The 24,266-nt window shown below is 39.8% G+C and overlaps 1 protein-coding gene across 1 annotated transcript in view; it reads right to left on the bottom strand.

Annotated features, from left to right (window-relative positions):
- Window positions 1–553: 553 nt before the first annotated feature.
- The window catches only part of TAPT1 (transmembrane anterior posterior transformation 1), a 59,409-nt gene continuing 35,696 nt past the window's right edge, over window positions 554–24,266 (bottom strand). The window contains exons 5-14 of the mRNA XM_072945983.1: window positions 22,820–22,955; window positions 21,163–21,260; window positions 20,913–20,982; window positions 14,984–15,064; window positions 11,980–12,089; window positions 10,502–10,561; window positions 10,029–10,097; window positions 7,064–7,140; window positions 3,837–3,997; window positions 554–2,672 (exon numbers count right to left, since the gene is read on the bottom strand). Coding sequence (XP_072802084.1) covers window positions 2,455–2,672; window positions 3,837–3,997; window positions 7,064–7,140; window positions 10,029–10,097; window positions 10,502–10,561; window positions 11,980–12,089; window positions 14,984–15,064; window positions 20,913–20,982; window positions 21,163–21,260; window positions 22,820–22,955 — 1,080 coding nt within the window. The 3' untranslated portion in view covers window positions 554–2,454. The remainder of the gene's footprint in view (window positions 2,673–3,836; window positions 3,998–7,063; window positions 7,141–10,028; window positions 10,098–10,501; window positions 10,562–11,979; window positions 12,090–14,983; window positions 15,065–20,912; window positions 20,983–21,162; window positions 21,261–22,819; window positions 22,956–24,266) is intronic.

Below are 24,266 nucleotides of genomic sequence, written 5' to 3'. Positions count from 1 at the left end.
GAAATGCAGTGACTTTAAGTTATTTTGTGACTTTACATCCTTCTCTGCTGGGTTACCAGAAATGGCAGGAACATTTCTGAAGCTCTAAATATACATAACAAGATTCTTGCATGTATATGTATAGAGCAGAAAGTCTAAATGCCAGCCAGACTACAAAAGTACAAAGTACAAAGAAAATCTGGACCAGTTCTGAAAGACCCTTGGTATTTATACTTCTATCCCAAAGAAACAGCTAATGAATGTGACTTCGGTTTTTTTTTTAACCAAAGCACTGTCAACTTTGACTCCCAGATGTGGAAAAGCACAGTGTGACATTCAAAACACCTGTAAAATGAAGTACCTTAATTTGCTGAGAGACATTAAATTGCCTATGATCAAGAACAAGCCTATTTTTTTTAAAGACAAAAATCAAACATTTTGCTCCCATTAAAACCAAAAGAATAATGTGAATTAGTCCTGTCACTTGGAAATGAATTCTTACCAGAGTGGGAAATTTACTCCAGCAAATATAGCAGTAAATACTATTAAAATAAATTCAGTGACCTTTTTAAAAAAGATTACAAAATTGAATTTATTGAGTTTCACACAAGATGCACTTATAAAATTAGTACTGAATGCCATTTTAACAGAAGAAATGAACATCATTCCAAACTCCCAATATATTCTGGAAAAGAAAAAAATCTCCCGAAAATGACAGCACAACAGAGTAATTCAAGCTGAATTGGAAGATATACCCAAATCATATTCTTGCTCTGATGAGGGCTATGTTTGGCCAAGTTTTCCCCAGACTATTCCCATTCCTCATGGATACTGTTCCTTATGGTGAAGAGAAGACGGAAAAGAGACTAATTTAAAAATGGGGCTTCACTGACACATACAGAGCAATTTAAAGTCTTTCATTTTTAACTTAAAATACTTCCTGGTTTCACAAAACTGTTTTTGTACAATTTCCTCTTTTTACCCTATGTGAACATTAATCTTCAGATTTCTTCAGCTTTAATGCAAAACATTAAAATTCACTTTTGTTTTTCAAATGAACAAGCCAAATTAAAGCTTGCTTTGCATTTCATCCAGGAAATAGACAAATCACCTAAACTTAACCTTCTGCACGTCATATGCCAGAAATAATCAGCATGAGAGCTGAACTTCAAAATGGAAAAACATCAAAGGGAGTAACAGTTAACAGTGACATCTGGATGTCCTGAAATTAGACATCGTAGAATTTTTATAAAAATGCAGAAAGGTTTCTCAAGATAAAATGTGGTGGAAAGTAACTTGTCCTATAATGCAGGCCACAGACTAGTAATTAAGCAGAAATGGAATCTTGATCTCAAATAAAACCAAAAATCATCTTTTAGCTGCTGTTCCCAACATCCACACACATACACAGACACATGTCCCAAACACTCCATTTACTTCCCCCCCAACACAGCTTGCCCATCCCCAGCACATGTGCACAGATGGAAAGCCGAGCACATTCTCTAAGCCCAAGAGAGACGATGTCCCGTCCACTTAGGATATTGACTGTAAAACTTACTTTGAAAACCCAGTTAAAGTTGATACCTTTGAATTCTGTACACTGACAGCCTGTTCAACACCAAATCCTTTTAACTGTAACAATTTATGAAGCAATTAGTTTTGAAGTGAAACCAGTTAATTATACATTAAAGTTAACACTGCTCTGCTTTTTCAGTATAAAAAGTGCCTTTTTTAAAGGGAATTTCTATTTTAGCCACTGTAATTAAACAATACACAGCTCATGTTTGGCTGTACAGAGTATGAAACATTTTCTCAGTGATGCATAACCTTCATTACTGAATATTTTTTAAATAAACTGGCTTAAAGTTTTTTTTTCTCCTATAAAATGCTACTATTCATTATGTCTTATTTAAGGTAGCCTTTTATTCTGATTAATTCAGATACATCTTCAAAGATTATTCTGGTGGTAAGAACATTTATCTTGACTTAAGTTTATTCTTTTTTTAACGCTTTGGCAGATGAAATGACGTCTGAAAACTGCTTGTGGAAATAGAGTGAGGCTGGCAAGGGAGCGCCGTGGTAAGAGCTTCACAGGTTTCCAGGAATATCCTTATACTGAAAGGGACTCAAGGCAAAATCTGATGTTCTGGAAGCACAGACCGACAAAGCAGAAGTGATTCTGAGGCTGCTCCCGTCGGGCCGGGGGTGACTCTGCCACTTCGCCAAGCAGGAGCAACTTTTCCCCGTGTGTCAAGTTTTCCAGAGTCAAGGCCGGAGGTCACTGCCGGCTGGCCCACGTGACCCGACCTTCAGCCGGACCACGCGACTGGAGGAAGGACACTGAGATTTGCTTTCCATTAATAACTTAAGTTTTTAAATAAATATGTAAGTGCCACTTTTAGCATCTGTCCGTCCTGGTATTACAGCATTTGCCACCCCAGGACTCTGCCTCTTTGGCACAAGGAGCCACAGAATTCAGTCAATTCGGTTTCCACAAATTGTGAACCTGTCTATCTCTAACAAATCTTTCTTTGAGGATCTGTGTTTTAGCTCAGAGTTTTCTTGTGTTATGTCCTTCTCATCACCATCTGGCGTCGTCAGAAACTGATCAGAATTGCTTGTCACAAGCAGTGGTACGACATTTTCCTTTTGATGAATAGGCTGGCTGGTGACCGAAGCAGACAGGTTTTCTTCTGTGGAAAAACAGATTCACATAATTAGAGGATTTTCCCCCAACTTAAAATAAACACAGGTTTACCAATATAGTTAAAAAAGGCGTCTATCAGTCACGCTTTTGGATCAGGCGAGTAATAGCCAAACAGCACGCTGCACAAGCACCGCAGTCAGTGAGGAAACTCAGAGGCTGCACTCCGTCTGTCTGTCACCCAGAGTTTTACACAGAAGCTATTAATTATGTGGATCATATCGCACAAATAACACCCTTAGCTGTGTAACAAACGCCGTCCCATAAAACCAAGCCCCAATACGATCGCTGCCAGACCTGAGCAGTGAACACTGGCCCCTGCTCTCCCGGAGGCGGAGTCCGGGCTCCCGCTCACGCGCTGACCCGAGCTCCGCGCCCGGCAGCCTCCCCGCCGGCCTCCGCCTTTGGGCTCGCCTTCCTTGAGTCTGTTTTCCACCAAGACTGAGAAATAACCCTTTAAAAATGTCTGCTGGGCCGCGTCACTCCTCTGCTCCAAGCCCTGCAACGACTCCTTCTCATGCAGTCAAAGCCAAGGTCCTCACAAGAGCCTGGGTGACCCGGAGCCCTGGGCGGCCCCTTCGACGCCTCCTCCAGACGCCACTCCACCCTCCCTGTCCCCTGCTGTCCCTCGACGTGCCAGGCACGCCCCACCCTGGGCCCGTGCAGGTGCGTGCTGGCCTCTGCCTGGGCGGCTCCTCCCGGGAAGGCTCCGCCATCTCTGCTCGGACGTCCTCTCCTCGGCCGGGGAGTGCCCCCGGTTCCCCCTCCCGCGTCCCCTTTCCCGACCCCCTTTAGCTTCCCGACAGCACTTCCCGCCACCGCGCACATTGACCCACCCTTTCTGCCCAGCTCCCGGCAGCCGAGCTCGGCCCTTCCCCCAGGCCGCATCCCTGGACCGGCCAGGTGACAGCGGCCCAACAGCCCCTCTGCGCGGCGAGGATGAACGTAAAGGCGGAGCGGTGCGCAGGGGCACCTGCCAGGACCTCTGCGGCGTAAACACTAACAGTCGGCAACCAAGCAAAGTGAAGTCAAATCTTGAAAGCGCTGCTAGAAGCTGACTGAAAAGTGATTTTTCTTTTCTTATGATGTAGAGTTCCGACAATTAATTCTTTAGATAATGTTTCACAGGAGTGGTAAGAAGGACTCAACCTACCTTGAGAGGGTTTACATTTACTTTGCGATTTACTGCACGGTTTGCCCGCAGCGCCGGCTGGGGGAGGGTTGAACAACTTTTCTTCCATCTTGGCTTCCTTCACGTACTGGCAGGACTTTCCCAGCAGGACAATGCTGTTAAGTACTTTCAGGGAGATCAACCTAAAACCAGAAGGAAACACCCATCCACTGCTGGAACTCATCTCAGCCTCGGTGAACGCCATGACCTCCACCGCTGATGAGAGGGCGGAGGGCGCGGGGAGGGGCCGGGCATCGCTGGGCGGAGTCTGAGACGGACGAGGTCCGTACGCAAAGCCCTCTCCCGAGGCGTCTTTGACAACGGGGGAAAATTTCTGATAAACTCCTTAGTTCTCATTTTAAGAAGAAACTTATCTCACTCAGAAGTCCTATTTGTACTAAGTTATTTAACATTTATTCCCTTATTAAAAAACAAATACAGTTAGCAAATGCAGACTAACCAAGAAAAAACTCACAATCCCACAGTCCACTGCTAATCACTGCGACGTTTAGTTTATTATCTTCCAGTTATTTCTGCTCTGAGTGCACATCTATTTGCACTGTTCAGAAATGGGTCCCTTTAGAAGACAGTAGGGGACTGGAGTTTAGAGTAAAGACTCAGGGCCAAGTGTATGAGTTTGAATCCTGACTCCACTGCTTAGGTACGGTGTGGACCTGAGTGGATTTCTTGACCAGTTAATCCTTAAAGGGGGGGTGTATTTCAGTCAGGTGCTCAGAACAGTGCTGGGCACACAGAAATGCCAACTAGTTTGTACCTTACTACCACAAGACAACACATCATGAGCATTCTCCCAGCCTGCTGGTGTTCCTCGGTGCCATGATCTTAATGGTCTCAGAACATTTCACTGTCCTGGTTATCATATAACAAAGGCCCCCAAAGCCCTTAATTTCTGATTCTTTAGGTTATTTCTAATATTTAGCTTCTATTAAAAAGTTTCTGGCTAACAGAACTTTATTAAATCCATGTTTCCTTAAGATAAATTCCAAAATACCAATAATCACAGAAGTGGGATTTCTGGGCCAAAAGGTACACAACATTTTTAGGCATTTGAAACAAATCTGGCAAAAAATTTTGAAAAAATTCTTCACATTGCTATTTTCTCACAAATAGGGGCCTGTGAATGACACAGCACCAAGGACCCCATGGCTAGTTCAGCAAGTGAAGACGTGGGTGGCCATTTCTTACTCTTGAGATGAACTCCAGGCAATAACAGGACATTGAAGGTCGGTGAGGGCAAGTCTGAGGAGGAGCCTGGCAGAAGGTCAAAGCAAGATGCAAACAGGCTTCCTTCACTGTCCCCGGCCTCCCAACTCCAAGGGTACGGATGCAAACACAGATCCAAGGCTGAGCGGACCCTCCGCTTGCGGGCGTCACACCTCCAGACTGACCGCCAATCCCAACTTCCCCCTGAACTCATCCCTCAGCCCTGCCACCGCGTCCTCGACACTGCCTAAGGAGTGGCTAGTAGGACTGCAAGGTAGTAAAGCCAAATCGGAACTCTCGATCCCAATTCCAATCCTCCAAAAAACCCAACCCAGTCCCACGTGTATCTCTCAGAGGCTTCCCCCTCCCAGTAAGTGGTACTTCCTCTACCCTGACTGCTTGGGCCACAAACTCTAATCACATTTGATTTTTCCTGTTTCCCCACCTCCCACCCAATCAATTCATCAGCAGGTCTCGTCCACCTCCGCTTTCACATAAACACCAGCTGACAGATTCTTGCCACCCAAACCCAGCCACGGTCCTCTCCCTGGACGACTGTACAGCTCATGACTTGGCTGACCTTGCTTCTCTTCTCGCTACACTCCAGTCATTCTCAGCACACCAGCCAGGGTGGCCCTTGCAAAAAGCCAGATGGACCCTGCCCCTCCTCTGCTCAGAAGCCTCCAGGGGTTCCCTCCCTTCTCATCACTGCCAGCCCCTTCCTGGGCTGTCCCTGCCCACTCTATGCCCAGTAGAGCAGAGATAAACCAGGAACAACGCTGAGAAGAACTCTGGAGGGCGGAGGGAGCATTTGTGCCAGGAAGGAGGACCTCGTGTTTTTTCATGGCAAAAAACTGAAAAGAGTCTCCTTAACCTAGTAAAGGATTTCTATGTTCATTCAGACGGAAACCAGTAAATGGCACACAGTCTGATCTGAACTCTTTCTTGCTCTGGGCATCACTGAAATCAGCCGTGCTGCCTGAACGGGGCACTGAAGCTGTGGGAAGCTTCTTCCCGACCTACGGGCTCGGTGTAGACAGTAAGAAGTGACTGTCCTGCCAGGCCAGTTATTGGGCAGAGGGCAGTGTAGAAAACACACTCCAAACATGAAGCAGGAGATACCCAGAGGTCTCTGGAAAGCAGACTTCGTCCCCGGGGCAGATTCTGGGTGCATTTCCGGCTGAGGTCACCACCGCGAGGCTTATTCTCTCCTCACCTTCCCCCCTCGAGGGACGACTCAGTTCTGACAATCACCCAGACCCTGAGCACAGCTCCTGGTGCGTCACTGCCCGCGAGCGCAGGGACGGACCCCTTTCTGCCTCGGAAGTAAGTGAATCTAAAGCTCGGCTGGGCTACTGTCATAAATTCACACCTTGAGAAAACTAGTGGCGGCAAAAACGCCTTTTTATATTATTTTCTTCACACTGCTTATTACTATTTTAGTGTTTTAGTCGTGAATTTGTTACCGTTTGTCATTCCCAGGCAGACATAAGCTGCAGGAGACCAACAAGTCTGCAGATAAAAGTTCAGCCAGTCACAGGCTGAGAACTACAGTCCTGCATCTCCTTTGGGTTTATGATGACATACGCCTAGAGTGTGCTAAATAACTCATGTAGCAAACAGAGTAGAAACAAAGAGTTTTTTTTTAAACATAGAAAAATGTCTGACTGCAATGGCAGATTTTATCATAAAAGAAAATGAGTGAAACTTAAAATTCTAAGCACAAAAGGGTTTTAAAGTAAATGATTACATTAAAAGATTAAAATAAAATCTAAAGTGCTGTTAATCCTACTACCGAATAGCAGATTTAATTTAACCAGAATTAACTGAGTCACAAATGCATCTGGAGATACACGCTCTCAAGGGAGACCCCCAGGACAGTTGGGATGGGTCCAATATGATTTGGTTGCTATTAACTTCCATTACACCTTGCATTTAAACTTTACTGTATGACCCAAAGCATATTCAAGAGTAGTTAATCTTACCCAAAATAGAAGAGTATGACACAGGCGTAAGACAGGATTCCTTGCACTTTAATTGAGCTTGTAACAACTCTGATGAGCTAGCCAAAAACAAACCAAAACAACAAAACATAAAACCACAGTTATTAGTTAATATTTAAATAAATAAATAAATATATATATATTTAACACTTCAGGCACATACTTGTGACCTTTGTCTAAATCCAAATTTGTTGATTCATATCAAAATCTGGCTACCTGTGGCTATTGCCACGTTCAACTGTTAACTCTAAACGCAGACACTATACCTAATTCATAAATGACATGTTGACTTGTACCTAATAGAGATGCAAATCAGCTGATTTTTAAAGTAAAAAATTATTCTGGAAAATACAAATGAACTCATCTTGCTACACGTGGCCCTACCAGAGCTGGAAGCACTGAGCGGGCGTTTCCCTAATTCCTGCTTTTTCTGTCCTTTGTTCCTTGACTCTTTTAAGAACCCCCAATGACTTGCAGGGAGAGAGAGAAAAGGGAGCCTTAGGTGGTTTGTACTGTTAAAAAAAAACTAAGTATTATTACAAAATTAATTACTTGAAGGCCAGAAGATTTGTTTCTTTTGGATAGTTATGATTAAATAGCTATTTTCTTACTTATCTCACATAAACATGTGTAATAGCACTATTTTTGGAAGTCTGCTGAATGAATCTGGTGGGATCTATTGATGGGAAATGTTTACACATCATAGGTTCAGCTTAATAACGTGCCCATATATTGGGATATAGGAGGACTGCTATGTGAAAACAGAAAATCAAGGAAAATGACTGACTTTACCCAGTAATGTTATCATCAAATGGAAGAATCTCTTAATAAATATCACAAGATACATTTAAAATATTTTAAAAATGCTTAATAAAAGAACAATTGGGAGGAGACAGACAGAGCAGACTGCCATATGTTCAGTAAAATTTCCTGATGAGAAAACTGATACAGAAGTCCCCATCTCTGTCACAGTCTCTAACGGGGAAATGACCTGTTGTACGAACATCTGTGATGGAATTAACATGGCTCTAGAACTTTACTCATTAATATGAAAGGCAAACCAATGATCACATTCAAGGCTTAAATGACTTCACTTTTATCGAGCATACTATTAGGTAACTTTAAGATACATATGTCCAAATCTAATTTCCATGAGACCTTAATACATGATTTATTCCACTCTTCTTGGCTATGAATTCATTCTAGGATCTAAGGTAACATTTAGAAGGAAACACTGCCACTCTCGAGTCTTAGTTAAAGAATTAACTCGGCTACTGAGGCCTCTGCATATTCCTCAGGCCCCCGGACGTCTGCCAAAGCTGCAGCGCTGCACTGGCGCTGCGAGAAACAAGCTGTGAAACAGACCTGCTGCACTGCTGCGTAACTACACAGTCCCCTTCAAGGCTGCAGGAGATTTTCCAGAAGTGTTTTGCTAATCAATTATTAATTAAGCTTAAATCTTTTTGTATAACAACTATAAAAACTCATTTAAAGAATAAAACAAAGACTGAAAAAAAATCTAAAAAATAGGAATTTAAAAAATTCATACTAATTATGAATAGAGGCTTTGGGCAAAAATGTTACTGGATAAATAATTATTATTTGGCAAAGCAGGGCCACATTTAAATCCAACCACTTAACCAATCCCTTAAAAAATAAGTAAAGTCAGGCAACCATGTTTGTCCTCACACTGCACATATCCTTTCTCCAGTTGCAGGAAACAAACGTAGAGAAATTCAAAATTCTATTTTATCAATCTCTTAAATTTTTAACATATAATTTTACCCTATAAAATCCCCTGTTTTTCTAAAATTCTAGGAGTTCCTTTTCCCAAGCAAAAGAAATCTATATTATCATATAACAAATAAGCTACTAATACAGTTGAAAACACTTAGGATGTTTTCTGGAGAGTCATGCTGAAATTTAAATAACAAATCTATTGGTCACTGATCCTCTAAAAAAAAAGTTAGGCAAGCTGGTCTAAAATACAGTTAATATGACCTACAACTTCTTTATACATCTCTTAGTTGATTTCCATGAGACTCTGCATTATAGGAGAACTCCAGGTGTCCTTTGGGAAAAAGATGGTTGCATTTGTTTTGATGCGAAAATAGGTAGCCAAAAAGGAATATAATCAAATTTAAGTGCAGCCAGCAAATCTTCTTAATTAACATTATGACAGCCTGATGTGGCTAGTAACTATTTGCTGGCTGTTCTGAGCAATTCATTAAAATATTTGAAGTTGATGAAGTTGAAGAAGATGATTTTTTTTGGTGGACCTAGTAAATTTCAGTGCTATTATTTAAAAATATATGATATTTCCTGTGTATATCAGTAGAAACTGTCCTTGTAAAAACTTTGAAAAAATTTAATAAGTAGTAATTATAATGAATACAGAATATTTCTTCATTTGAACATACTATATTTATTTAATCTATTCCATTTGTTTCCAAATTTTTACTACTATCAATGCCGCTGCAGTGCATAATCTTGCCTATAAATCATCATGTACCTTCTGTAACTATTTTCTTAGGTAAATTCCTAGAACTGGAATTAATTCATCAAAGTGTGACACTGTCACACTGCCCCTTAGGAGTGTTGGGTCAACTTACATTTCCACACATATGCATTACAGTGGTCACATCAATGCTTACCACTAGGTATTTCCAGTCAAAAAGAAGAATCTTTGCCAAATGAGTGAGCAAAAATGAATATTCTCACTTTTGGGAAAGCCATCACATAAAATAATGCCTTAATATGACTTAAAATCCAAAAGGATAGTACTATTTACATTTCAAATTTAAAACAGAATTTCCTTCTAAGTCATTTACCTTTCATTTTTATATCAAGTCCTTCCGAAACAAGCTTATTGATAATCCATTCACTGATATTCTGTATGTAATGATAGTCATCTCATCATAAAAAAGGGAAAAAAGTCTGGACTTACTAGAACAGCCAGTGGGAGAGGAATGAACCCCATCCTCCGTGCCACGGAGTCACTGTAATCAGTATACGCCTAGACGGAGAAAGGAGAACAGGATTTATGGGATTTAAACAGCATTTAAAAAGTACTATTCACTCACCACCAGTAAATGTTCTAAACAGGTGAGGCCATGAGCAAGAAGAGAACCTAGCACCTACTACGTAATTTAGTGAAGTGATATGGAAATCTGAATGTTTATAAGAAGTTTAAAATACAAAGTTGCATAACTGTTCCAGAGCTGCAGAAATCATACCCTATTTAATGTTAAGTATTAGTAAGTATTAGTATTATTTTTATTATTTCATAAACATTTAGTGTCAAGAACAGAGATAAGTAGGAAGTTTAAATTTACGATAGCTTTCCCTTAAATAATATCCCATGCTAAATCAAACCACTGTTTGGTTAATTTCAGACTACGTCTTTGATATAATGCTCACATTCTTCTGTCGACTGCTAACAAGGTCAAAAGCGAGGCTGGCTCTATATTCACTGTAGACCTAAAGGCAAGTAAGAGTGAAGCATTAATACAGTGCAAATATACAACGTGGAAAGATTTACTCTGTAGATGAAATGTTCAATAGCTAGCCAGGAGGAGTGTGTAATGACCAAGCCGCATCCGGGTAGTGTTTCTCTATTTGCTTTCCTACAAAAAGGGTAAAACATAGCCTCAATTCCCCAACTGTTATGTTCTCAGGCCTTTTAAAGGTTTCTCTTCAAAGAGGGATAAATATTCAATGATTATGATCCTGAGAGTTCAGAATTTTGGGAAGAATGTTTCTTTTAAGTAGTGTAAGATATACAAAATAATTCTGAAATTTTAAATTAAATGAACAGTTTAAACATTTATTATTGTATATCTAACAATAATGATGTCTTCTTAGAAAAATGAATGTTAAGCCTGATGTAAACCTGAGTTAGGGAACACAGTGGTTATGAAGGCACTTGTAAACTATCATTTCCACTGAAAACTGCACTAAGTATTTAAGTCAAGCCTATTGATTTTGACTTCAGATGCTGAGAAAATGATTCCATGAAAAGGGATTTCTACTTTGAGGAAGCTGAGAAGAGTAAAGGGTGAAATTACTTTATCAGTGCTTTGCAAAAAAAGTGCAAAATCATATTTTACTCAAGTATATGAAAACATTCAAAAACCCCATAATCCAATCATCATATTGATGCAGTTGCAACTGCATTACAACTTAAATTTTTGCCTTTTGAAATAAAACAAAAAGCATCAGAGTAAGACAAAGTACAATCCAAATCAAATCTAGACAACTGGTGACATTACTGTTCATTTTGGGCCTGAGGTAGGATTGAGAAATGCACTAGAAAACTAGCTGATGTTTTGTTTACAATGAGCCTAGAGCCACATATCTATTTCTGGAAATTCTACAGACTATCTGGTTACAATAGAAAACAAATTTCTCAATGTTCCATCAAATGTTTCCACTAGTAAAACGTAAGGCTCTTGTCTTCTAGAGCTTATCAGAAACCTATTCTTAATCACACACAAAAAACAATTTTTAAACATAAAATATTAAAAAAAATCTAGCCAGAGAGAAAAGTTTTGATTGATGTTTTAAATAGAAACAATGTGATTTTTAAAAGCTTAAGTAAACAGACTATGATGGTATTATCAGTTTATAATGATTTTCAGTTAGCCACACCCTAACCTCAGCTACTGGCCAATCTATTTCTCCATCCAAAGGTATGGAACCACTGTTTAATACTGAAACAATGTACTTTCAGTAGTATATTTATTTTTAGAAATTAAAAATTATAATTCTAACTTTAAAGTGGTAGTACTCTCCTACTATCTTCATAAATGCAGTAAATTTAAACTGGCTACTCTACAGCTTTCTATTATTAATCAGAAGTCAACACTAAACATTGAATTGCTTATTGAAATACTTACATCTGCAGTAATGTCATTAAACTTTGTGATAAAGGCATGTTTTACAATATCCACAGCGATTTCCGATGCAATCACCATACAGACATCTGGAAACAACACCCAGAGATGATCTATAAAGTGGAGGGAAAAGAGACAATTAAATCTCTTAGAATGAACAGAGTCCATAATATCCCATCACAGGCCACCATGGCAGATGTCAGAAATCTCCACAGGGCAAGACTGTAATGTTTTCAACAAGTGGTAACAGAGAGAACCAGCATTCAATTAATCATCAAAAAAGCCAAATTTAAAAGATAAGTCATTTCCCTACTTCAGGATGACACCTGCACCCCAATGTACACAGCAGCACTGTTTACAATAGCCAAGACACGGATGTCCATCAACAGATGACTGGATAGAGAAGAGGTGGTATATTTATAGAACGGAATACTATTCAGCCATAAAAACCGACAACATAACGCCATTTGCAGCAACATGGATGGTCCTGGAGAATGTCAGTCTAAGTGAAGTAAGCCAGAGAGAGAAAGAAAAATACCATATGAGATCGCTCATATATGTGGAATCTAAAAAAAAAAACCCAAAAACATAAATACAAATCAGAAACAGAATCATAGACATAGAATACAAACTTGTGGTTGCCAAGGGGGCGGGGGGTGGGAAGGGACAGGCTGGGATTTCAAAATGTAGAATAGATAAACAAGATTATACTGTATAGCACAGGGAAATATACACAAGATCTTATGGTAGCTCACAGAGAAAAAAATGTGACAATGAATATAATATGTTCATGTATAACTGAAAAATTGTGCTCTTCGACACAACATTGAAAAATGATTGTAGCTCAATAAAAACTGTTAAAAAATAAAAAAAAACCCTCAATGCTAAAAAAAAAAAAAGGGTAAGTCATTCAACAAGTATTTATCCTGTGCCTTCTCTGTGTCAAGCACCACCTGAGGGGCCCAGCGGTGAGCAGGGCACTGGCTGCCTTCCCGGGCCAGCAGGGGACGATTGCTGTCATGACCAGGCTCCTTGTAAAATCCTGTGACCCTCTGGCTGCCTCAGTGTGACAGTAAATAACTAGTAGGAACATGTGCTTAAGTCAAGTGGACAATATTTTTTCCCTCCCTGGTCACTATGACTTAAAGATATTGATCAATTATTTGTTTCACTGTCTTATAGATATAATTTATCAAATTTGCTCACCTTTACCATATGTATTAAAACTTCAACTTAGTACCAAGTACCTGATAAAAGATGCAAACAAATAACCTCCTTAGACCTTGAAAAAGGATATAAAAGTGGGACAGAGAAAGAAAAAGGTCAGAAATGTTGACGAGGACCAGGCAGTCCGGGACCTGGGCAGCTGGGAGGCGGTGGTGACAGGCAGTGGTGCGGGACAGGCGAGGACGTCTCAGCGAGTCTGACGCCACGCTGAGGTTTGGGGAATCAGGGAGCCTCTTTCAACAGTAAATTCTGCCACCGACGGGCTAGATGACATGGGCCATTATCTAAGTGCCAGTCTCCTCAGCTACAAGATAAAATACCTACACGTCACCATCAGGAGAATTAGATGAGACGACGATGTACATGCAGAGCAGTGGGCCCGGCACACAAAAAGCTAGTGCTGGTTTTATATGTTCAGCACCATCTTGGGAGCTTAGGCAAGATTACATAAGTGGTATTTTGGTTTAAAAAATTTTTTTAAGAAAAACTAAAAAAGAATGGAAGAAAGATGAATTTATCAACAAAGATGTGTTCCTCTTATCAGACTCTGTGCACATTAGTGATGAAGAAAATGTAAGATAATTTGTTGAAAGTTAAGTACAAGTGAGAACATGACTTCAAACATCCAGCTGTCAGCAGGCTTTGGGATTGCTGTCCTCCGGCACCATACCCCTGCTTCGGGACTGCTGACCCCTGTGGGCTCTGCTGGGACCAGCCACACACGCCCACTACTCTGTCTGCCATGGACATTTTGTTAGCTGCCTTGGTTACAAACTCAGGATTCAGATACGCATAGAATCTGGGTGTGTGTGTGGAGGAGGGGCTTTGCCTCCACAAGTCAAGTAGCCTTTGGACCTGTTCCGATTAGAATTCAAGCCACTGTAAGATACATCATTTGAGTTTAGGTTTCTATAAGAAAACAATGTCTGGAAATGTATTTCTAAGATCATTTATCTCATTCTGCATCTGTTTCTGATTTTTCACACATACTTGAAAACTAGCAATGAATCTAAATAAATTAATAAGAAGGTATTAAATCCCTTAACATGCATGGTATTGGGAGTATTAAATAAACTGCAAAACTATCTCGTCCTTAAGAACAAGGCTGTACAAAAATGTCAGACATAAAAAATTCTCGGATCATTTCCACCGAGCTCACTTCAGTGCCACCAGACTGCGATGACCTGTCTACTTCGTCTATGAGCCCGAGTCCCTCACTATCTCAGTCCCCTGCACCTGCGCCACAGCGCCCAGCACGGACTGTACATGGTGAATGTCTGCTGGCTGAAGAACTGACGAAAATTCATGGAATCACAACTACTTCTGGTCAGCCTTGATTCAGAGATGTATAAGTAACAAAGTTTACTGCTTACATTCTATTTATCTTCATTCAAAATGCTAATTCATAGGCAGTGAATGAGTAAAAGACAAATGTTAGGGGCTCCTGGTGAACCCCTAAAACGAGAAAGAGCAGACTGTACTCACAGAGCCACAGCACACCACGGACAAAAAATAAGCCGAGAGGCTTGGCGGCTGCAGTGCCCAGCAGGGTCCACCCGACCCTGGGACGCAGCTCTAGAGACGTCGGGTGGTTCGTGGGAAACGAGGAGCCAAAGGTCCCCACCACCCACGGAGCACACTCAACCCACCTACTGGACCGAGAGAGTGCAACAGCTAAAGGTTTTTGAAGTTTTCTGCAACACTCACTTTATTCCATGAAAAGTATGCTTTTTGGTTCGAGGAAAATTAGAAGGCATTGTATTTGTTAAGAGTTACTTACCTGGGTTCCAAGAAAACTGTTCCATGTTTCTTAGACACACTATTAGCAAAAGCACGTAATTTGTGAATCGTTCCTTAATATCTGAAAAAAATTTAACAAATACTATAGTGCATATAAATAACATAATAATTTAGTACATATGTAAAATAATTTTCCTTTAGTCAGAACATGATAAAGTTATTATTTTATGTGTAAATGTCTGTAAAATAAATATACTATTTTAAATACAGGTGGTGCTACCCTGGTTAAGCCATTTACTTCTTTCACTAACATAATTCTAGTATGGAAATTCCAGTTTTCTACAAACTTCATAAAATACTCAAACCATCAATCTGCTCAGATTGAGTCAGATTCCTCCAACAGTCTTCAGGGACATATGGAAAGTTTTCATTTTACAGACAAAGGAAAAAATAGAAGCAGAAAGCAAAATACAAGACTCTGGGTAATATAAAACCCCTGCTTTCTACATTATTTCCAATCTGGTGAATAGTAAATACCCAAGTACCAACCTGTAAATTCTTTAGCCAAGAAAGCATCAGTATTACAATAGCATTTCTTAGGGTGTATGTGGAATTACGGGAGTGAAACAAGCTCAAAATTAGATTTCAAGAGGATATTTACCATAAGTTACTAAGTACTCTGAGCTTAGCCTGAATGAATTTAAAAAAAGCAAATAACTAAATTCCTGCTAAAGGCTAGTTTACACAGTTCACTCTTTAAGCTGTTACCTTATCACTGTCTAAGATACGCTGTAATAGAGAAATGGAATGAAATAAATCCACGTCTGCAGTGAGCGTCTTGTCTTATATGTCAGTCTTTAAGCCATTCTGAGTTTATCCCTGTGTGCGGTGTGAGGGAGTGTTCTAGCTTCACTGATTTACATGCTGCTGTCCAGTTACCCCAACATCACTTGCTGAAGAGGCTCTTCTCCATTGTACATTCTTGCCTCCTTTGTAGAAGGTTAATTAACCAAAAGTCTGTGGGTTCATTTCTGGGCTCTCTATTCTGTTCCATTGATCCATGTCTGTTTTTACCACGCTGTTCTGATTTTTTGTAGCTCTGTAGTATTTTTTGTTTGTTTGCTGGTTTATTTTATTTTTTTAATTGAAGTACAGTCAGTTGCCATGCCCACGTGCTGTGTCTATGCAGCGATGGGAGCTGTGGCTAGAAGCCATCACGTGCCTAGGAACCATCTCGAACACCTGTATGTATCTGTTGTCATTCCCCTAATAGCCCAGCACCTCGGTCATCCAGGGCCTCCCATGGGGCCCCAGAGCCCTCTGCATTTCAGCTTCACCTTGAAGCCCTTCCTGGGACTGCTCTCCGTTGCTCTACAGCAAATGATCTGGACTCTTATCTACAGCTACACCCAGTCTCCGCAAGCAAGCTGTGTGCCTTCCCGAAATGCCTAACTGCTTCCCAGTCAGTCGCAACACCTCTTTTCTAGGGGAGCTCAGATCCCAGCCCTTGTCTATAAGGAGTCTGAGCTGTCTCCTTAATTCTTCAAAAGCCAGTGGGCACAACTTGCTGTTCTAGTATGAAAACTGGAGAGTCACTTCCTGTGAAATACCATATTTTGGGGTATAAACTCACAGCACAGGAGTCTCGAGGTGAAGAGCACAGGCATGCCCCCTTGAAGGAAGCACGTGCAGGAGTTTAACGAACACGTGTTACAGACAACAAGGTCCAACTGTACAGCACAGGGAACCCTGTAACAGCTGTGTAACTGAATCACCGCGCTGTCCCCAGAAATTAACGCAACACTGTAAATCAACTGTACTTCAATAAAAAAAAAAGTACACATGGTGTGACTAGTTCTAGATCACATGTTCAACTTATTTTGTGATGTCAAAAGGGAACACTGGTTAAAGGAAGCTAGGAAAAGTCTGTCCTAAAACAATTTCCACCATAATCTAAAACAAAATTTATCCTCTGCTATTTATGTATAGTCAACTGTGGAACTTACTTCATGGGATTAAGTAAATCTGTCAAAGTACCTTTAATGGAATTCTGTAAAATCATTCACAAAGCTGCATCAATACTGTGTTAAGTCCCCTGAATTTCTAATTTCTATAAACAAATTTAGCAAAGAAATGTACTTATTTCTGACCCTCCTACTAAGTAGGGACATATGATACTGATTTGGTTCACTGTAGAATTATCTGGAAAGAAATCACCTTGAGAAACTGAAAACATTATTTGAGACAAGCCAACATAATTTTAAAAACTCTAATAAAACAAAAACAATAGCAGTGTTTAAATCAATCACATCTGACTCTTGGACACAGGGCAGGTGGCAGCATAGAGGAAACCCATAATCATTTCAATTCTAAGGACACCATAAAAGGAGTGAAAGTCCATCTTAGGGGAATATTCAAGGCAAAATAGATTTTAGAAAAGCAGACTATTTCAAAATACTGTAGAGATTAATAAAAACTGGCAACTTTTGGTAGATAAATGCAATTTTATACTATGAGGGATATGAAAAGTGGTTTAAGTTTAAAGATTAAAAAGAAAAGCAGCACAAAAAAGCACTTATTTATCAATCTAACTACAAAAATGAGGTTGTTATGCAAATATTTAAAAAGTTTCATTTTTGTACTTTCACAATTTACTTTTTTTTTACATTTAAATGATTTACATACATTTTGAAGCCAAGATTTGACTTTTAAAATTTGAGCATTATTAAAGCATACTAGAATTCTGAAAAAGTTATTCCAGAATGAAATAAAACCTTACATAAGGAAATGAAGTTTTTTTTGAAAATAACAGATTCTAATGATAATCTAACATTTTTACTAGATAAACAAGGCAATTAACAACTTATTTACATCATATCTCATCTTCAGAACAAAGTTTTGACTTGGACAGAACTCTTACATTAATTAAAAAATGAAAACTTCTATCAAAATGGAAATGTTTTCTCTCAACCATTATTAAGGAGCTTAAAAACACTGGTGACTAATACTTTAAAAAAATTTCTGATCTGCAGATTATGAAGCTCCCTTTTCTCTTCTATGTTACCACTAGGGGGATATACTTTAACGTAGTTACAATTGCATTTTACATGGGAAATAAGTAACTATTTCACTTTCAACAGTCATTCAAGTTAATGCAGTTATACAGGCTTATGCTGAGTGAAACAGAAGCACCCTGGGATGGGACCTGAGTGCAGATCAATGTAACTCCTGCAGGATCTTTCTGAATGTACAGTTCACATTATCAATAGGTTATTACGGCATAAAAATTTTCATTTTAAGAATGCAAATCGGAAAGGCCTAGGTTCCATACTCTGGTACACACACTAACATGAAGTGAAAGAAAAAATAAACTGTTGAAAGCTGGGTTTTATTAACTAAACTCCATTTCATGTGTCCTCAGGCAATTCCCTTAAAGAAACCGTACAGTCAGGTAATAAGCTGAAATAGATAAAGTCACTAAAATTTCCAAACCAAGTTTTCAACAGTAAACTAGCATGAGGCACTGAATTTGATCCTACACACACAGCAGCTCAGTGTCTCAGAGAAATTCACAGGAAAAGAAGGAGCTGGTGTGTGACCAGCGGCATCCTTTGGGCTGGTTCTCATCTCACAGCTGCTAATGCAGGTGGAGGAGGCAATAAACTCAGTCACCTTGTGAAAAGCAGGCTTCAGTGACTCCTTATCCACCCCTTTAGTATCTGAGCACCACATGCAACACCAGCGAGATTGTCTAGGACGGATTTTTCCTTCTTACTTGGGAATGGGTTTTAAAAGCTACCCGAGGTAAAATTAATTTCTTATAAAACTTGCTGAAGACAGAAGGCAGCACAATGCAGAGCACCCTGCACTGTAACATGAACTACTTTACCTTTAATAAAAAGTAAAACTTTTCATGCTGGTTACTAACCATTCTAAGCCAAAATATACTCCTGAATTTCTGGTAAACTGATACGCACTGCCTGGTCCACATGCGCTGTTGTCAGAGTTTTCTTAAAATTGAAATATTGAGTCTCTAATCCTTCTAAAGTAAGAAATTATAATCTGGGGGACCAGCTCATAAAAGAAAGAAAAGGGGATATTAATTACATCAACATATAAGTGATAAGGTTAAAAATCGTTCATAATCTCCTCCTCATGATATATAAAGGCTGAAAACACTTAAAACTTAAAGAACTGCTTGTCTAGTTTAAAGCTCTATAAAGAGACCCTACTAAAATCAGGGTACTAATAAAAGTAATGATTTCTGCTACAAGTGAAATTTTTATAGTTGAATTAACATATTGTATAATTGATTCTTGAAGCTGAGAAAAAAAAATCCTATAACATAGCCCTCCCCTCCTCTCCTCTCTCGTTTCAGGTTCACAGGGCTGGGCAGCGCACACCTGAGGAAGAACGCTGCTGCACAGAGAGACACAGCCCAGACTGCCCCTCAGAGCTCTGTGACCTACGTTCTGTCGCTGTCCCGCAGAACCGTCGGAAGTTCTTCATTTCTTCTTTTTGTTTCTAGCCTAGTTTTCAAATCTCCTATAGCTCTAAACATTCATTCGCTTTAATTTATTCATACGCCATTATTTTCCTTGTCTAACACAGAGGTAAAGTTTATACACAGTGAAATTTTACTCTTAAGTGTACAATCTGATAAGTTTTGATGAATACATACCCTAGGTCACCATCCCCATAATTAAAACACAGAGCGGTTCCATCACTACAGCACGTTCCCTTGTACCGCCCCTGTCCCGGCCTATCCCCGCCCTAGGAAGCAAGCACTCTTCTTCGTCTATCATCATAAATTCATTGTCTGATCATAAACCTCGTATATATGAAACCACACAGTATGCACTCTGTGTGTCCGGCCTCTTCTCACTCAGCGTAAGGCTTCTGAGACACGTCCACACAGATGAGTGTACCAGTAGTTTTTTCTAATTGCTGAAGAGCGTGGACATAACAAAATTTATTTATCTACTTTCTTCTTAATAGGAGGATTTGGGTTGTTGCCAGTTTCTGGTTATGAGCGAAGCTGCCATAATAACTCTTGTACAAGTCTTTTAGTGAAAATGTGTCCTCACTGATGAGAACACAGGATAGGTGAATATTTAAACATACAAGAAACAGCCGGAAGGTTTTCCAGAGTAGCTGCAGTATTTTACACTCGCGCCATCCAACACGTGAGAATGCCAGTCACTCCCCAAGCTCACTGACGCTCAGCATCGTCAGGCTACAGGGCCAGCTATTCCAGTGGGTGTGTGGTGACCTCTCTCTGGCTTCCACTCCCCACTGACCCCCCATTTTTACCACAGTGCAAATGGCAACATGGTGAAAGAGATAAATAATATCCTCATATTCTTATGAAAACAGTTTTGATTTTGCAGACTTCCCTCCAGGGACTCAGGGACTCCCCTTCAGGGTTCCATGGGCCATACTTTGAGAACTAAGACACTATGCTCCTCTGATTTTCCTAACTATGTAAGATAATGTTTCCAGGGATAAATTTTGTGCCTTCACACTTCTTAGAAAGGAGGAAGGAAGGTCAAACTGAAAAAGCCAAGAACCAAGAGACAACCTGAAGTTTACTGTCACAGTTTTGCTCTTAGTAGCTAAGTGAGTGACCTTGGCGAAGTCAAATTACTTTCTCTGTGTTTCAGTTTCCACAGCCATAAAGTGAAATAGTATTAACTGTTTCCAAGGAATTTCTGAGATTAATGAGAAGCTTCTGCAAGTATGGTAAAGTGCTACACAAATGCCTGTGATTTTTAAACATTATCTTAAACATCCTGAGATTACAATAAGCAAAGTAATAGTAATTAAAAAAAAACTTAGTAAAGATGTTGAGAGAATGAGAAAGCACAACTTAGGTCAGAGAAACAGTGGCCCACAGGACTGTGGCATCAGAGTTTTAGAATGACTTACAATGCTGCAAAACGCTGCTGGTAGGATCTAATTGTACATACCGCTATTTGACATCTGAAAAAGATTGTTCTTTTCAAACTTCTTGAAAACACTTCCTTTAATTTCAACAAACTGAAATAGTAAACACAGACATCATTGTCATCAGTATAACAGTTTTAAAATGGACATGCTACTCATAGAGCTACCTAGAGAATAAATAACATTTAGAAAAAGTAATTTTGTCCCATCTAGAATATTGCCGTTAAAGTGCCCATATATCCTCAAAAATGTGAAATAAAATCTCATACTTACATTATTAGACATCATGATAGTAAGCAGGGACTTGTTGTGTGAGTTGAAAGCTACGTTGAGAGTTGTTGCTTGAACCATTATAAGAATTGCATGCAAAACTAGCAGTAAGTGATGTCAAGGAGAAAACTTAAGTCTGTTTTCAGTTTATGTTAATAGGTAATACTATAAAATCTTAAAAGTTTATAATGGGGAAAAAGGTGACTATGCTTTCTAAATCAAGTCTTACAGAAGCATTTTATTCTCTTTGTAATTTCCCCATCAGCTCTAGTTGATATAAATCTGATGGGACAAGATATATGCAACCCATTTTGAAATAAACAAAAGCAGAAATGAACCTCTGTGCCTCCAACCACTTAGACTGTGAGTTCTGGAAAATGGCTATGTTGATCTTTCTAGAGCTCTGGCATTTCGTACAATGCTTGGGAAATAGGACCTCAGAAAAGTTTATTAAATAAAACGAATAAATTCTGGTAAATACTGAAAGAAGAGACTTAGATATACACATTTCGAATTAAGAAAATTTGCATTTTAAGAGAGAAAAGAACACAAAGTAAAAGTTATTCTGGAAGTGATTTTCCTCTCCGGTTCTTCAAGGATGGGGAGAGTGAGATAATAAGGAATGTCTGACAATTAAGACTCTTCCTCAGATGTCCTTTTTGAAGCAGCCACAAGCTGTAGAATTATACTCATACTACATATGGAATAGTTTACTTTAATTAGAACAGTACTTTTTACTCCATTTACACTTAGAACAAGCTTCTACTCTCAAAGAAATCTTCCCACATGGTCCTTTAACTTCCCAAATACTAGTCCAATTCTCTCAAGCATCGCTCTTTCAGAGACAGTACAAAAAAAATCACATGACACCGTCCTATGAACGAGTCCTGACTCCACATGGAACGTAAGTGTAGGCTGCACGTGTGTGTAAATACAGATGCATGGACACACACATTTGCACACCGGGTTACAGACTAAAGCATCTCCTCTCCAGAAGAAAAGCTTTCAGATGCGGGTGCTGGAGGGGAAAATCAAATCTCCAAAATTCCTCCCCAATCAATTCAAATTTTACTTTAGAAGAACTGTATACATTTTAAGCTGAAAGTTATAACAAAGAAGTCACAGGCTTAAAGATAATGTCAAAAAAGTTCTAATATAAGTATGGAAAAGTTACATAGATTTATACAATGTAAAGTATGTACAAATAGACTAACCCTTTATTCTAAAACCCTACCTTACAATCAGTTACACTGAGAAGAGAACTATTTTCTAGCAGTTCAAGGGTCCTGCACACATGAGGCTCTTCAAATTAACTGACAGTCACGGTTGACCCACGAGCAACATGGGCCTGAGCTGCATGGGCCCACTTACACGCATGTATTTTTCAGTGGTGATTACTGAGCTACTATATGGTCCGTGGTTGGCTGAATCCTCAGATATGGAGGGCTGATTATTAGTTATACTTGGATTAACCCACGTTGTTCAAGGTCTACTGTACTGCTAGAACCAATTTCTCAAAAGAGAGCAGACATTTCACATTTATCTTTAACACACACACACACACACACACACACCTTCAGAACTGAGAAATAGCTAACCAAAAAGAACGATGTAGACTACACGTTGATGCTTGGGATTTCCAAGAAGTCTAAAAGGATACAGACATAGAGAACGGCCATGAAAAAGTGAGGAATCACCCCGATGTGGGCTCTTTTTCTTTCTTTGGGCTCTGTTGCGGTCCAATAGAGAGCATCTAATATATCTTGTCCAAATGATGAAAACAGACGATCTGCCACCTAGAGAGAAAAATTTTGGAAAGGTGTTTCTTAATATTCCATTTGAATATTTGACTAAACTTCAGAGGTAACTCAAATACTGGAGATGTGACTTTCTATTTATTTATTTTTTGTTGTTTTCTTTTTTTTCCCCCTGACTTTTTAAATCCCACTAGAAGGTAAGCTCTAAAAGAGAACAGGGATCTTTGTTTACTTACTTAAATTTTCTTATTCTCTGACACAAAATGTGTGCTCAAATTTTATATTATTTAAGTTACACTGTCTAATTAGCTATGTTTGTAACAAGGAAAGTCTTACGTAGTAGCAAAAATAAAAGGGAGACAATATATCAAAATCATAGCTCCTCTGGTTTTAACTCTTTAAATTCAAATTCAGGATTCAAACTTGAATCCTTTAGGATAAGCATATCATTTGACCCATTCTACACACACCTAGTATCTGTAAACAACAATTTGTTTAAGGTTTATCACACAGCATACAGTATGCAGCCTTGCTTCCTAAAGACATTTTCAAGTACTGACCTCCATGCATATAGTGTGATAAATAAAAAGGCACATAACAGAGAAAGGAGGGCATAGCATTCAGGATTCAGCTGGAATGTCACATTCTAAGACAGGACTTCCCAGACCCTCCAATCTCGGGGCTCCCATGGTGTCTAATGTGTCAACCCTGTTCTTCATCTTCATGGTAATTATCATTTCCAAATACCTCCTAGTTTACTGTCCTCTACCAGCTGTAGAGTACAAGACTAGGGTTTGTTCACATCTGGACCTTCAGGGTCTAAGGCAGTGCCTGGCAAGCACAAAGTGTTGATGGCATAGTTGCTGAATGAAGGAGTAAGAGCTGCCCTTCAGGGACCTCTTACCACATGCCCGGCATTGTGCTAAGCCCTCTCGGTGTGCTGTCTCACTTAATCCTTCTAATTCCCCTGGCATCTCCATTTCACAAGTGAGAAGCTGGGGGTTAGAGTCGTTCAGCAGCCGTGTGCTGGATAACCAGGATGGGAGGGGGTCTACCTCCAGACGAAGCCCTGGACTCTCGTCCACTGTGCCTAAACCACCTCAACTGTAGTCTACAAAGTGGGTACGTATTTAAACCATTTTCATCAGGAATTCATTTCCTGGTCTATTTCCTAGTAACAGTAATGACACCACCTTGCAGAGGACTTTGTAAACCAGGAGGCAGGTGTGTTAAGGTTCAGGGTAGGGAGAAGCCCCATCACCGGCGATCCTCTCAGAGAGAAGGCAGGAAAGGAGACCAGCGGGGCACCGGTGTGAAGATCGGCTCCCAGCCAGCGAGCACCGGAGGCTT

The sequence above is a fragment of the Vicugna pacos genome, chromosome 2 (genome assembly GCF_048564905.1).
Source record: "Vicugna pacos chromosome 2, VicPac4, whole genome shotgun sequence".
Lineage (NCBI taxonomy): Eukaryota > Metazoa > Chordata > Mammalia > Artiodactyla > Camelidae > Vicugna > Vicugna pacos.
This window is presented reverse-complemented; position numbering and strand designations above follow the sequence as displayed.